The following is a 14477-nucleotide window of genomic DNA, read 5'->3' as shown; positions in this document are numbered from 1 at the left end:
TTATTGTAATGTACTGTAGCAATTTGCAGTTAGAACATGAACTCTGTGCTTTAATAAAAAAAAAAAAAAAGACTAAAAATGGTTCAGTTAACTTTTCAAAATTAATATTTGAAAACTAACAGTTCTAAAAGATTAAATGTAAATGTATTGTACTTTAAACTTAAATAAAATTTAACTGTACTTAGGTCACACGTGTCCTACTCAAGGCCCGGGGGCCAGATCTGGCCCGCCGCATGATTTTATGCGGCTCGCGGAGGCAACTCATTTGCGTCAACTTCCATGATTCTTGTCAAAATCTGTACCAAAATTTCAAATTTTCACGTATCATAAATGATAACATTGACATAAGCATTTTTGTGTTACCAAATATGAATAATGTTTCAAAACCCCATTACACTTGAGCTCAAATTAAAAACGAGTTTCTAAATTTCATGTGTAAATATGACGAGGCGATTAAAGTTTATGGTTTTGGTCGTAACGACCCTTTGAGGAGAAACCGTAACTGCAATGTGGCCCGCTGCAAAAATGAGTTTGATACCCCTGACTACGGTGGCACGGTGGAGAAACTGGTTAGAGCATTGGGCTCACAGTTCTAAGGACTAGGGTTCGAATCCCGGCTTGCATGTTCTCCCCGTGCCTTTGTGGGTTTTCTCCGGGCACTCCGATTTCCTCCCACACCCCAAAAATTCATTGGAGTCTCTAAATTGGCCATAGGTGTGATTGTGAGTGCGACTGTTGTCTATCTCCGTGTGCGCCTGCGATTGGCTGACAACCAGTGTGTCCCGCCCCCTGCCTGTTGACACCTCGTGAGGATAAGCGGCTCAGAAGATGGATAGTTACTGGCATTTGTACCTTAAATGCTTTTGACTTATGTTTCCTCTGTTGTTTGGCTATTTTTAATATTTATTTTTTGAACTAGAAACATATGCTCTTGCAGGCCGTGTACTTATGTATAAAAACTTGAAAATTAATGTAATGTTACAGAAAAACTTGTTTTACTGCCTCTACTTGATATGTTCCATTGCCTTTATAAACAAGTTCTGCTCTCTGGGGGCACACAAAACAATCGCAGAATTGACTTATGGGCCATGAAATAGAAAAATAAAAACGGCGATCACGGAAGGTGAGCCAGACTGCAGGCGAAGAAGTAAGGAAGCCGTCATTACGTTGTCATGGAGACCGTTATAAAACAGCAAGTTCAGCCGAAAGGCACGGCGATGACAGCAGCAGTGCACATCCTCACGTGGAGAAATGCTGTCTTTGGTAACTAATTGGTACGTTCTGTTTTTGACAAAAAATAAAATGTTTTTTTGTAGAGGATCTATGAAAGCAATGGCAATAAATAGGCCCTTTTTTTTTTTTTTTTTGTTTGGAGTTGAACTCCTTGGAGGCAGACAGCAGTGAGGGGAATGTTTTTTGTTGGTTGCTAGGCGATGATCGCGGCATTCTGTAGTCTGTGTGGCCTGCGCTCGGACCGCCGCGTCGTACAGTGAGAGTCCCCCTCCAAAAGTACTGGAACAGCGCGGCGGATTCCTTCATCGTTGCTCGAGAATGAAAACATTTGATGACATCAAAAGATGAATATGAGACAAAAAGGTCCTCCGTCCTCCACCTCGTGGCCTAACCAAGCAAAAATGGTGGTCAGCCAATTACAAAATAAAACTGGTGAGTGAATAAAGTTCAAACCATGCTGGGAGTGTGTAAATAGTGTTGAAAGTGCATATTTTGTGTCAATTATGAGTCATTCTTGTATTTGTTCGCTGCTCACATGCAAAATGCCGACTGAACAGAACAGGTTTGAAGTCGATTCTCTATCGCGTATTCCAGATAATATTGCGGTGGGTTTTTTTTTTTTTTGCCAAATGCGTCAAACTTGTCCAAGAGAGTTCTACAGGGAGGTCTCAACAAATTCACGCAAGGATATGTACACGGAATTAAGATTTTGGACGGAGCAGGATGCAATGTCAGTTACAGCGAAATGTTGGCGATCGATCAATAGATAACAATTCAATCAAACTCAGAGAAGATACTTCTCCCTCAGTTATCTTCGAACATTGTGTTTGTTGATATTGTTCACATTTAGTTGCGCTCTTCCGCGAGCCTTAATCCATCGTAGACACTTCGTCAACCGTGTTTTAAACTTTGGAAAATGAATCAAGCGGGCAGGATATCTTTCATCAAAATTGCACGTTCCCCGAGCGAATCTGAGGACCATTTTCTTCGTAACATGAACTTTTCCAAGCGCACGCTACTGACAACCAGCATTGCTTGTGGGACAACATGGCGGCAGGGGCGTGTCAAGCCAGGGGTTAAGACAATGCGGCTATCTGATTGGCTGTTATTGTACGACTGATTGACAGGTTGGAAAGGTCCATTGATCCTCCCTGAGCGAATCCGAGGACCATTTTCTTTGTAACATTAACTTTTCCAAGCGCACGCTACTGACAACCAGCATTGCTTGTGGGACAACATGGCGGCAGGGGCGTGTCAAGCCAGGGGTTAAGACAATGCGGCTATCTGATTGGCTGTTATTGTACGACTGATTGACAGGTTGGAAAGGTCCATTGATCCTCCCTGAGCGAATCCGAGGACCATTTTCTTTGTAACATTAACTTTTCCAAGCGCACGCTACTGACAACCAGCATTGCTTGTGGGACAACATGGCGGGGGGGGGCGTGTCAAGCCAGGGGTTAAGACAATGCGGCTATCTGATTGGCTACTGATTGACAGGTTGGAAAGGTCCATTGAGCCTCTCTGCCTCGTGAGCGCCATCATATGGTAGCTCTCATAGATGCTAAAACATGTGCTGGCGTACATGCTAACAGTGTAACCGGTGTGTTTACGTGTACTTTGTTGGACAAGTCACACGGCAACATTTGCAGATATATGACGTTATGTGTGCACCTAAGGTGCACCCCATTGTACGGTGCCATGTCTAATGTGGCACCTCGTCTATTGAGAAGAGAATTTAAGACTTTTACGATGGTACGGTAAATAAAAAAAATATATTTCAAAAAACTTGGAGACCAAAATCTGCGAATATGTGAACCGTGAACGGGAAAGGGCATAAATTCACACTGTCACTGCGTGGGAACTGAAACCACGCTGTCTGTGGCAAAATCAGGCGAGTGGACCACAGCACCATCAGTGAGTGCATCAAAACACTTCAACTGTGTCCTGATGCGTGTTTCGTTTTTTTCTCCAGATGAGCAACAAGCGCTCCAATAGTTTCCGGAGGGCCATCCTCCAGGGGAGCAGGCACCTCAAAGGCGGCAGTCTGCGGGACGAGGTCGGCCTGGGCCTCTCTCAGCGCCTGGTCCGGCATGTCGCTTACGAGACGCTGCCCCGCGAAGTGGATCGCAAGTGGTACTTTGACAGCTACAACTACTGGCCCCCGCCCTGGCTGATTCTGACCATCACCATTCTCGAGGTAAACCGTCTAGTTAGAAATCAGAAAAGATGAACTGAAATCAAATCTTTTACACCAAGTACTGTGCCTCCTAAAAAAAAATGTGACCGCCCCAACCCACCATCTTGATCACATTAAAATGGTTGCACTGTAGATCTATAAATCCAATGATTTATGAGGAGATTTCTTTGATGAACGGTAATATTTTGTCTCGTGTCATTAATTGTCCATTAACTTCCGCTGTCTGTATTTCCTGCCCCAGGTCGTCGTTTTCTTTTATTACGGTTGCCATCTGGACCGCCTGGTTCTGCAAGTGTCCAGCCCGTCGTTCCTCAAGAGTCCGCTACCTTACCACCCCCAGCTCCGGGCCCAGGCCTGGAGATACCTCACCTACATTTTCATGCACACCGGGTGAGTTGTGCATACTGCCAACTACAACTATGATTAAAAAAAAAAAACCCAAAACAAAACATAATGTTAAAGAAATAAAAAAACAAAGAAACAGACTCAAACCCATAACTTTCGTCATGTCGCTGTTTGTTGTTGGACACTTCCAGAATTGCACTCCTCACCAAGTGATTCAGCTCACTTCACAACAGTTTTACAGAAATAATTAGGAAGCGTTCTTCAAAAAAAAAAAAAAAGACGCGTCATACAGTTTATTGCCACTCCGAGCTCAAGGATACTGTCAAACTAAACATCAAACAAAGAGAATTACACGTTTTGTCCTTCAAACAACCGCACAGCCTCTGCTACCGGAATGCTAATGACACCACGGTTATCGGCCTCATCGAAGACGGCGACGAGTCTGCGTATCGACAGGAAGTGGTGAGACTGGAGCTTTTGGTGTGGTCAACACAACCTGGCGTTGAACACTCTGAAGACTCTGGAGATGATTGTGGAGTTCAGGAGGCATCCTTCAGCACAGCTGCCCAACTGTCTTGTGTCAACCGCAGCGACCTTCAAGTTCTTGGGAATTGCAGTCTTAGAGGACCTGAAGTGGCCATTAAAGTTGATTCTGATTCACTCGGAAACTCCACAGGCTAACAATTACCGTCTATGTGCCAGTGTTGTTGCTCTTTGGGCAAAGGGTATCAGACAACAAATGGTACTGTCACGAACCTCCGGTGCGGGGCTGGACCCAAATGCAGGACTTCCAAGACGAGGACATGATGTTAGGCGTAGTTTTATTCGAAGCTGAGGTCGTACACGGTGTAAGCAGTCAGAGAAGGCTGAGGTACAGAAACGCTAGGCTAAGCAGGATCCAAAAGATGTGCAGCGAGGTCTGATGACTAGGAGACAAGCTGTGAACTAGGACTTGACGATGGAACATAAACTGAGACAGGACGAAACTGAGGTGGCAAAGAAACACTGTAACGAGGATAGCTCAACACTACAGTATTTTGAGTGGTGGAGATTCCCACTGTCAGTGAATGCAACTCACTAACTCGGGGCACAACGAACTGGCCAATCCCTGTGACACAAACTCCAACTTAAATACGCAGTCTAATTACAGTCCCAATGTGAAACAGCCGTGACCGGTGTCCACGCCCCTCTTGGCCACCGTCCAGCCTGGCTCACGATGCACGTGTGGAAAGGCGTATATTCTTAATCCTCTGTGAAGAATTAGAAATGGCATTGCTTTACTGAGAGGAACTGGGTCTCCTCCAGGTGGCCAATGCATGTTTATTTTGGGGGTAATTGGGTTGAATTATGTCATAACTGTATGTTTTTATCAATTATAATGCTATAGAGTGCTACCTGTCCTCATTAAAAAAAAACAACTACTACAAACTACATTTTGGACACTTCTTTGTTGGGCTGGAACGGATTCATGGGATTTCCATTCATTTTGGTGCAGAAAAGTTATTTTGAGTTAAAAACATGGTCAAGGAAAGGATTAAAGTCAGGGACAAGTTTCATGACCCTCGCGCCCAGACGGGATACCTGCCCCGTGTGATCCACGTCAGTCCATCGTCAGCAAATCGTGTGAGACCGAGTTTGGCTATCCGATGGCGCTTGGACAAAGTTGGCTAAATTCAATGAATTCTGTTGCATGAGTCAGTGATCATCATCATCATTGATAGCAGTTTTGAGTCCTGCACTAAATAGATTATCGGCACACTTAGTGGAAATTGTTTGCGTCCTCCTTTGCTGCCAATGTTTGCGCTCATTCGCGTCTTGTTGCGCGCCCAACGCAGCCGGAACGCGCCGCTTTTAAGCTTTTATGTCGGCCGTATTTACTGCCGCGTCCCCACGCGAGTTTGTCATTTTTCTGTAAACAAACTTTAAACAGACGCGCTTTAGTCGAGACTGCGAAAGCGAGCTAGCGGGACAGAAGAAGAGAAGGCCGGATTATTGCGGCAGCTGCGCTTTTGGTTTTTTGGACACGGCCGAGTGTGCCTCGGCTGCTAAATGAGGTTTGGAAGGAAGGACGCTTGCAGCTGTGAAGGACGAGGAAGCAGTTGCTATATCTCCCGCCTTGGTTTGTGTTTACACGTTTTGCAGGAAAATGGTTGTTTGTGCTACAACAGGGAATGCGGTGACTGAAAAAAGCAAATATGGAGCTGGATTTACACTGCAGTTCCAAATGTACAATTCCGATATTTGGACTTATTATGTGTACCGTTCAAGTGAGACTGACTGAAGACTTCAAACAAGCCACATTATCAGGCACCCAAATTGGACGTAAAGTAACTCCACAAAACCAGTGACAACACTAAAGTAAATAAATAACATCAATCATGGGAACCTCCACGTTGCTACGCTGGCTAACGTGAGTCTGTACTAGCCAAAAATGAAATGATATGAAACCCTTATTTATTGATTATTCGCTGTGTGTGTGTGTGTGTGTGTGTGTGTGTGTGTGTGTGTGTGTGTGTGTGTGTGTGATAGGATTGAACACCTGAGCCTGAACATGGCCATGCAGCTGCTGGTGGGCGTCCCCCTCGAGATGGTCCACGGGGCCCCGAGGATCGGACTGGTCTACGGCTGTGGCGTGCTGGCAGGTGGGCGTGCCAACAAGCACTAAATGAGTCGCACACGCTTACTGTACATGCAGAGACCTCATCTATGTATCCGCACCCCCTGATCATTTATGCGCCTCCCCTCATTGTCCTGATCAAAGTCAGCAAAATTGAGTTAGACCAGCAGTCTACCTGCTGCTCTAGACTGAGATGTGGTCTTGGCGCGCATAAGTTTAGTCCAACTTTCTGCCACCAAATTGTCACTACACTGGACACAGCGTCGTTGGACCGGAAGGCCCACCTTGGCGCGAAACGCTCTACCAAACTACCAAGCATGAGCAGCGAGTTCTGTCGGGATGTGCCAGTTTTTGTGCTGCGCCACCTCAGAAAATAGAGCTCACGGTCTCACCTATCACGTTAAATTGCGCACCCCCATCTGTTTGATTTTCAGCTGCCTATCATATTCCAGCCCTGCGTGCGTGTCAGTGTCTTCTGGACAGATGGCTCGGTGTCTTTTGGGGGTAGGGCAGTGCCCTTTTGAAAGCCCCCCCCCCCACCCCCGACATGTACAGCATGGCACTGCAACAAGAATCGTGGCAAGCGGAGCTCACTCAGACAAACAAATTCACTCAATAATTGATTTAATCAGAGCAAATCCAAAAATGTCATTTCCAGTTTTAATGAAGCTATTGTCACCACATCCTTCCTGCTTCATTGTCCTTCACCAACCACATTCTCTCTCTCTCTCTCTACATATATATCTATCCATCCATTTTCTCCGCCGCTTATCCTCACAAGGGTCGGAGGGAGTGCTGGAGCCTATCCTTCAGAACTGTGAGCCCAACGCTTTACCATCTATCTATCTATCCATCTATCCATCTATCTATCTATCTATCTATCTATCTATCTATCTATCTATCCAACCAATATGCACACGCTTGTGTGTGTGTGTGTGTGTGTGTGTGTGTGTGTCTTTTACTGAAGTAAGGGAAGTGCACCAAATTTCCGAATGGGAAATGATGCATTCAGGACTTTGATAAATATTCATGCAAATTGTCTCCATCTCTGAATATCTCCCACTGTGCTTGCTCGTGTGTGTGTGTGTTTGTGTTTGTGTTGTGGTGCGTCAGTGCGGGTGGGGGTCAGTGACAAACCCCCCCGTGGATACCAGCCGAAGTGGCCTGTACAAAATTAAGGCCAGGGTGAAATGAGGAGGAAACGCAGCATAAATTATGCACACACAAGTCAGCTGTTTTAATTAGATATTGACCCCGCCCCCTCCTCCACCGGGTTGGGGGGGGGGGGGGTCGCCCGCTTGTATTGACCGTGTTGCGTTGGGTGCGCCTGCAATTTATATTTCCTCTCGATCAAATAAATTTCGGGGTAAATCTGTCGTCGCGTTTTTGTGACGTTTGCTCGTGCGTTATTTCCATTTTACACGACTCATTGACAGTTGAATTCGTCATCCATCTACAAAATATAATGGAACAGCTTTGCTCATGGGCATTATAAAGAAAATAATGAATTTAGTCTTTATTTAAAAAGACAGGCAACCACCCATCAATTTGGGATCCTGCTTATCTTTATTAGGGTCGCATTTAGCGTAGTTTGGACAAATTCACACTCCACTATGGGCAATTTTGTGTCTTCAATGAACCTTTTTCCTCCCCATTTGCTCATTTTTCTCTTTTTTTTTTAGATTTATTGTATATTTTTAAAATGCGTATGTAATCTCATTATTCATTTCATTTTATTTTTTTAAAATCTACCCATACGATCTGCATAAAGATGACCAGCGGACAGGAGCTCAGCTGCAGGCACATGTGTACACAGGGGGTCAGGGCAGAGGTCATAGGTCAAGTCATGAGTCATTGGGCAGTCAATGACACACGCTGACGCGCTTTTGTGCGACTCAATGAACTTGACAGCTGAATCCTGGGCTGTAAGCGATAGACCACAGGTGTCAAACTCAAGGCCCGGGGGCCAGATCTGGCCCGCTGCGTGATTTTTATCTGGCCCGCGGAGGCAAATCATGGTTATGAACTTCCATGATTTTTTTGTTTGTTTGTTTGTTTTAAATCTGTACCAAAATTTCAGATTGTCATATCATAAATGATAACGTTGAGCTATTACAAGCATATCTGTGTTACCAAACAACAATAGTTGGGAAAAAGCCATTCCCCTTGATTTTTGATTCTGAAAAGTAGTTCATAAATTTTGTGTGTAAATATGATGAGGCGGTTAAAGAGTTTTTATCGGTTCACAGCCATAACGGCCCTTTGAGGGAAACCATGAGTACAATGTGGTGCACGATAAAAATGAGTTTTGACACCCCCGCAATAGACAATAAAAAAAAAAAATAGTAAAATGCATCACTCAACGGATCAAACAATATTTGAAGTCCACGTGTGGTTGCCGTGCATTCACGCTTCATATTTTGTTAGATTCATTTGATAAAGCAATATTTGTTCATGTATGAAGTGTTTAAAAAAAACAGGGGAGGCCTCGTCGGAAGTAAGGAAAAAATGTACGAGGGAATATCCATCTATCTATCCCTTCTGCCTTCGATCTTTCATTCCTTCATTTCTAATCTTGATCTTTTTATTCCTGTTTTCTGCTGTACCTTGCTGTCTTCCATTTTCATTTTTTTGGATTCCTTATTTTCTTGTTTTTCCACCTTTCATTTTCTCCTTTTTTCCCCCCGATGGGTTCGTTCCTTCAATCTTGTTTTTCTTGCTCTGTCACATTTTTCTTTTCATTTCTCTCTCTTTCTCTTAATATTTGCAGAACACACAGGACACCCTCTAATATTTTGTTCGCACTATTTTTACCTAATCTCCATCCATCCATCCAATCATTATTTAGTGAACGGATATAAAGTAAGATCACTGAAATGAGTTTTCCGCCACATTTTAATTTGTTGAGCTGCATGATGATGTTTAGCAGTCGTGATTTATTATCAATTATTTAAATCCTCGCCGACGGACGTCAAAGCTGGGCATTGTTATTACTGCGTAATGTACCTAATGAAACTCTCAATTGCCCCAAGGTGTGATTGTGAGTGCGGCTGTTTGTCTCCGTGCGCCCTGCTATTGGCTGGCAACCGGTTCGGGTTGTACCCCCCCTCCTGCCCGTTGACAGCTGGGATAGGCTCCAGCACGCCCCGCAACCCTCGTGAGGATAAGCAGCTAAGAAAATAGATGGATTTATGTGTGTGCCTAGTGCAATAGAGTATAGCGAGACTGCGACTTCCAAGGTCAAGAATGAAGTCTGCATCGCTCATCTAATCCAACACTAATTCAATTGGTTTCATATACGGTAGCTTAGCGCGCCAAGATCCTCTTTTATTATTATGATTATTCCCCATCCCTTTACAATTTCATTTTATAACAGCCGCGAAGCGCTCTTGTGACCGGCAGTGATATCGCGCCGAATGCTTTCTATACTTTTAAGTCGCGCTGGAGCGTTTCCACTGACCTCGTTTTCTAATTTATGGCAATTCCCATGTTGCGTAAAAATGTAACCAGATGAAGTTGCGTCCACTTCCGATGTTGTCCGCAGGCTCTCTGGCGGTGTCGGTCACCGACATGACGGCTCCCGTGGTGGGCTCATCCGGAGGGGTGTACGCCCTGGTGTCTGCACACCTGGCCAATGTCGTCATGGTAATGTGTGCGTGTGTGTGTTGATGATCATTATCGAATCCCGTCAGCAGGTGCGGCCCTATCTGCACGTGTCACACATTCCCCCGACATTTTGTGATATGAAAAGACTTGATTTTATAACACAATGTTAATATCTTGGTCTGTCCTGTCCTTCTTCCCGTTTTTTGTTTTTGTTTTTTTTTACAGAACTGGTCTGGCATGAAGTGTCAGTTTAAATTATTCCGGATGGCTATGGCTCTGGTGTGCAGTAAGTCTGATTATTGACCTAATATTTCCACAAATAGTTGTGTGTAATTAGACGCCGTGCCCAAATTAATCACCGGGCGTGTCCTCTAATTGAAGAAATACGTGCCTCCCCGCAAATCACATGGTGACTGCAATTACCTGTTGTACAGCCACAATATGAACGTGGCACTTTCAGGCATCTGGAAATTGCACCCAAGGATGAATCAGACTCCCCGATATTATTTGAATTTCCCATGATGTTAAACAAAGGAGCATTATGTTTCAGGCGTGCATAGTTCAAAACATGTCCACAGATGAGTGTCTCTAATTCAAATGTTGATAATAGGTTGGCAACCTATGAGAAGTTTCCAATATCATTATCTCAGTTTTCATACATTGTTTAAAAACATCGTAATCTTAGTCTATGTCAACTTTTGCGATTTGAAGAAAAAAAATGCCTTAAAAAAAAAAGTCTTTAATCTGGCATTTAACAAATAAAGGTAATTTTGAAACTAAAAATGAAAGTTGGGCGGCACGGTGGCTCAGCTGGTAAAGCGTTGGCGTCACAGTTCTGAGGTCCCGGGTTCAATCCCGGACCTACCTGTGTGGAGTTTGCATGTTCTCCCCCCCGTGCCTGTGTGGGTTTCCTCCCACATTCCAAAAACATGCAACATTAATTGGACACTCTAAATTGTCCCTAGGTGTGATTGTGAGTGCGCCTGAGAGTTGGGATAGGCTCCACTACTCCCCACAACCCTCGTGAGGATAAGTGCCGGAGAAAATGGATGGATGAAAAATGAAAGCTGTCCTCTTGCATTGTGATCTCGGTGGACCGTCTGTTTTTCAAATCAACTTAATTTTTCTTGAGCTTGCTCGAGTAAAGGTTAAATATGAATAGAATATTTTAACGGACGTTTAATTAACAAACGCATGTTTTTCTGGCTTTTGCGCGCACACCCCCACAGTGAGCGTGGAATTTGGCCGGGCGGTGTGGCTCCGTTTCTACCCGCCGGCCTCTCCTCCTTGCCCCAACCCCAGCTTCGTAGCTCACCTGGGCGGGGTGATGGTGGGACTCACGCTGGGTGTGGTGGTCCTGCAGAACTACGAGCAGCGGCTGCAGGAACAGTCCCTCTTTTGGATCTTTTTCTGCGTCTACACCTTGTTCGTGCTCTGCGCCGTCTTCTGGAACATCTTCGCCTACAGCCTGCTCGACGTGCGGTTGCCCCCGCCGCCGTGACGCCCGTCGGTACTTCCGTCGCTGACGCGGACGACTCCCGAGCTCGAACGCGGACTCAGTCGCAGCGGCGGACGCGATCTTCATCCTACGGCCTGTGCGAGGGCGCTGCAACGCAAAAGTCCCTTTTCTCCGTTTTCATTCATTTGCTGCATTTCTCGAAGCCTTACGATACCTCATGCACGTAACATCGGGTGAGCACACCTCATCCTCATCATCCTTTACATAGCGGTGCAAAAAATGTGAAGCCTCAAGGCCGTGTGCACACTCGACGGCCATCACTATTTGTCGTCGTACTTATTCTATAATATAATGTTGAGCGCTACAAGAATCTCATCCATCGTAGAACTTCCCCAAGCCAAAGTACCGGCAGATGTAAGAACAAAAGAAAACAAAAGTCTAGCCTATAATATTCCGTCTTCTGTGGTAGTACGAGAGCCGTAACGGGCAGCAAGCAATTCGGCAGACGTGTGTAAACTTGAATATACTGCAAATCTGTTCACATGACAAGGAGACCCACATCTTCGAAGCTTCTTTTACGTCCTGTAAAGGTTGGCATCTTCACGCCTTTTCCCTATTTTGACATTTTGTACGAGGACAACCAACACATTACTTAAGGTCATCATCATTTTTTTTTAAATACAGTGAAAAAAATTAAGTATTTGAACACCCTGCTATTATATTGCAAGTTCTCCCACTTAGAAATCACTGAGGGGTCTGAAATTCTCGTCGTAGGTGTTTGGTTTAAGCAGGGGAACCTTCCGGCCCATGCGCGATTTCAAACCTTGACGTCTTCGTGTATTACCAACAGTCACCATGGAAACGGTGGTCCCAGTTCTTTTCAGGTCATTTGCCAAGTCCTGTCGTGTCGTCCTGGGCTGATTCCTCACCTTTCTAAGGATCATTGAGACGCCACGAGGTGATATATCTCGCATGGGGCTCCACTCCGATTGAGATTGACCGTCATGATTAGCTTCTTCCATTTTCTAATGATTGCTCAAACTGTGCAGTTTTTTTTCCACCAAGCTGCTTGGCAATTTCTCCGTAGGCCTTTGCAGCCGTGTGGAGTTGTACAATTTTTTGTCTCTGGTGTCTTTGGACAGCTCTTTGGTCTTGGCCATGTTACAAGTTTGAGTCTTACCGATTGTATGGAGTGGACAGGTGTCTTGGTGCAGCTAATGACCTCGCAGAAGTGCATCTGATTCAGGGTAATACCTGGAGTGGAGGTGGACTCTTAAAGGCGGACTAACGGGTCTTTTAGGGTCAGAATTCTAGCTGATAGACAGGTGTTCAAATAGTTATTTGCATCTGTATCACACAAACAAATCGTTAAAAAAAAAATCATACATTGTGATTTCTGGATTTTTCTTTTTAGATTCTCTCTCTGACAGTGGACATGCACCTACGATGAAAATTTCAGACCCCTCTATGATTTTTTTAAGTGGGAGAACTTGCAATATAGCAGGGCGTTCAAATACTTATTTTCTTCACTTTATAATATCTATTGGGGTGGCACGGTGGAGCACCTGGAAAGCGTTGGCCCCACAGTTCTGAGGTCGCGGGTTCAATCACAGACCCGCTTGTGTGAAATTTGCATGTCCTCCCGGTGCCTGCGTGGGTTTTCTCCGGGTGCTCCGGTTTCCTCCCACATCCCAAAAACATTATTTGGACACTTCAAATTGCCCCTAGGTGTGATTATGAGTGTGGCTGTCTGTCTCAATGTGCCCTGCAATTGGCTGGCAACCAGTTCAGGGTGTACCCCGCCTCCTGCCTGTTGACAGCTGGGATAGGCTCCAGCACTCCCCGCGACCTTTGTGAGGATAACCGGCTAAGAAAATGGACGGATGATATCTATTTGTGGACGTAGTCTCTGCTCCTTGCTACACTCAACCTGATGGTGCCTGCTCATGAAACTCGGAATGCGCAACTCTTGATTTTGTTTGTTTAAATGTTATGATATGTCAGGATCCGATACATATATATTTTTTTTTTGTCTAAAAAGAAAAAAATAATGTTTTGGATGGGGTTTTTCCATCTCACCTCCGCGATAAGCATTAGGCTACCGTAAGATGCAACATTCTGGTTAATTTCAAGTTCATCGTTAGATGATGTAACTTTCATTTCATCTTCAGGCTTCTTTGTACTCAATATGAACTTCTTCCATTGTGTCTTTGACTTTGTGTGTACAGCTCAACGCACAAGTGCCATTCAGAATTGTAAACTTTCAGACGTGATGCCAAACCGTTGTGTGTAGAGATTGATGAAAGTCCCCAAAGATGTTTTACTATCGATGGTGAGCAACTAGCTGTATCGTTACAACCGAACGGGCAGAAGAAGACGTCGGCGTGACTTGACTGTCGAAACTGGCGTCGGTCACGATGCAAAACGTGGCAAAGAAATCGCGACCCGCCAGAACATAAACACGGTTGTGTAATTGACTCGAGCTGTCAACAGTAAAGTACTCGTAACCTCGTTACTTTGGTAACTGCTTTGCACACGCCTGATTCTTGTGTATTTCAACGGATTAACGTGTTTGCTGTTTTTACTCTGAGGTATTTCTGTTGTGTGCATCGTGTGCTCTGTCTGCATTGTATAGGAATCTTGGATGCATCCTATTTCAAAGTGAGTAAAAAAAAAAATAAAAAATGGCTGCCTATGTATCGTCAGGGCTGTGATATAACACTGATGAGTACTAATATTTTAACAGTGTGGATATTTTGTAGATTTGATATGTACATACTGGAGTACATTAAACAGTTTTCTACAGAAATAAAATGGTTTGCGTTTATTTCATATCCATTCATCCATTTTCTATAGTGCGTGACCTTCATTAGGTCGGCTGGAGCCAGTCCCAGCTGACTTGGGGTCAAAGGTGAAGTCAACTCTGAACAGCCTACTCCAATACACATCTATGGACAACTTGATGTTGCCCTATGTTCAACTACTATAGACTGTTTTCACACACCTTCCGGTTTAGAAGG

At 44.6% G+C, this 14477-nt stretch overlaps 1 protein-coding gene across 3 annotated transcripts in view; it reads left to right on the top strand.

Annotated features, from left to right (window-relative positions):
* rhbdl3 (rhomboid, veinlet-like 3 (Drosophila)) overlaps positions 1 to 14251 on the top strand; it is a 43601-nt gene extending 29350 nt beyond the window's left edge. For 2 of the 3 annotated variants that reach the window (XM_061830589.1, XM_061830590.1), the window contains exons 3-8: positions 3206 to 3430; positions 3672 to 3820; positions 6305 to 6417; positions 9937 to 10037; positions 10224 to 10284; positions 11228 to 14251. In XM_061830589.1, coding sequence (XP_061686573.1) covers positions 3206 to 3430; positions 3672 to 3820; positions 6305 to 6417; positions 9937 to 10037; positions 10224 to 10284; positions 11228 to 11499 — 921 coding nt within the window. In that variant the 3' untranslated portion in view covers positions 11500 to 14251. The remainder of the gene's footprint in view (positions 1 to 3205; positions 3431 to 3671; positions 3821 to 6304; positions 6418 to 9936; positions 10038 to 10223; positions 10285 to 11227) is intronic. The other variant, XM_061830588.1, reaches the window with a different exon arrangement.
* Positions 14252 to 14477: the final 226 nt, after the last annotated feature.

The sequence above is a fragment of the Syngnathoides biaculeatus genome, chromosome 9 (genome assembly GCF_019802595.1).
Source record: "Syngnathoides biaculeatus isolate LvHL_M chromosome 9, ASM1980259v1, whole genome shotgun sequence".
NCBI classification, from domain to species: Eukaryota; Metazoa; Chordata; class Actinopteri; order Syngnathiformes; family Syngnathidae; genus Syngnathoides; species Syngnathoides biaculeatus.
This window is presented reverse-complemented; position numbering and strand designations above follow the sequence as displayed.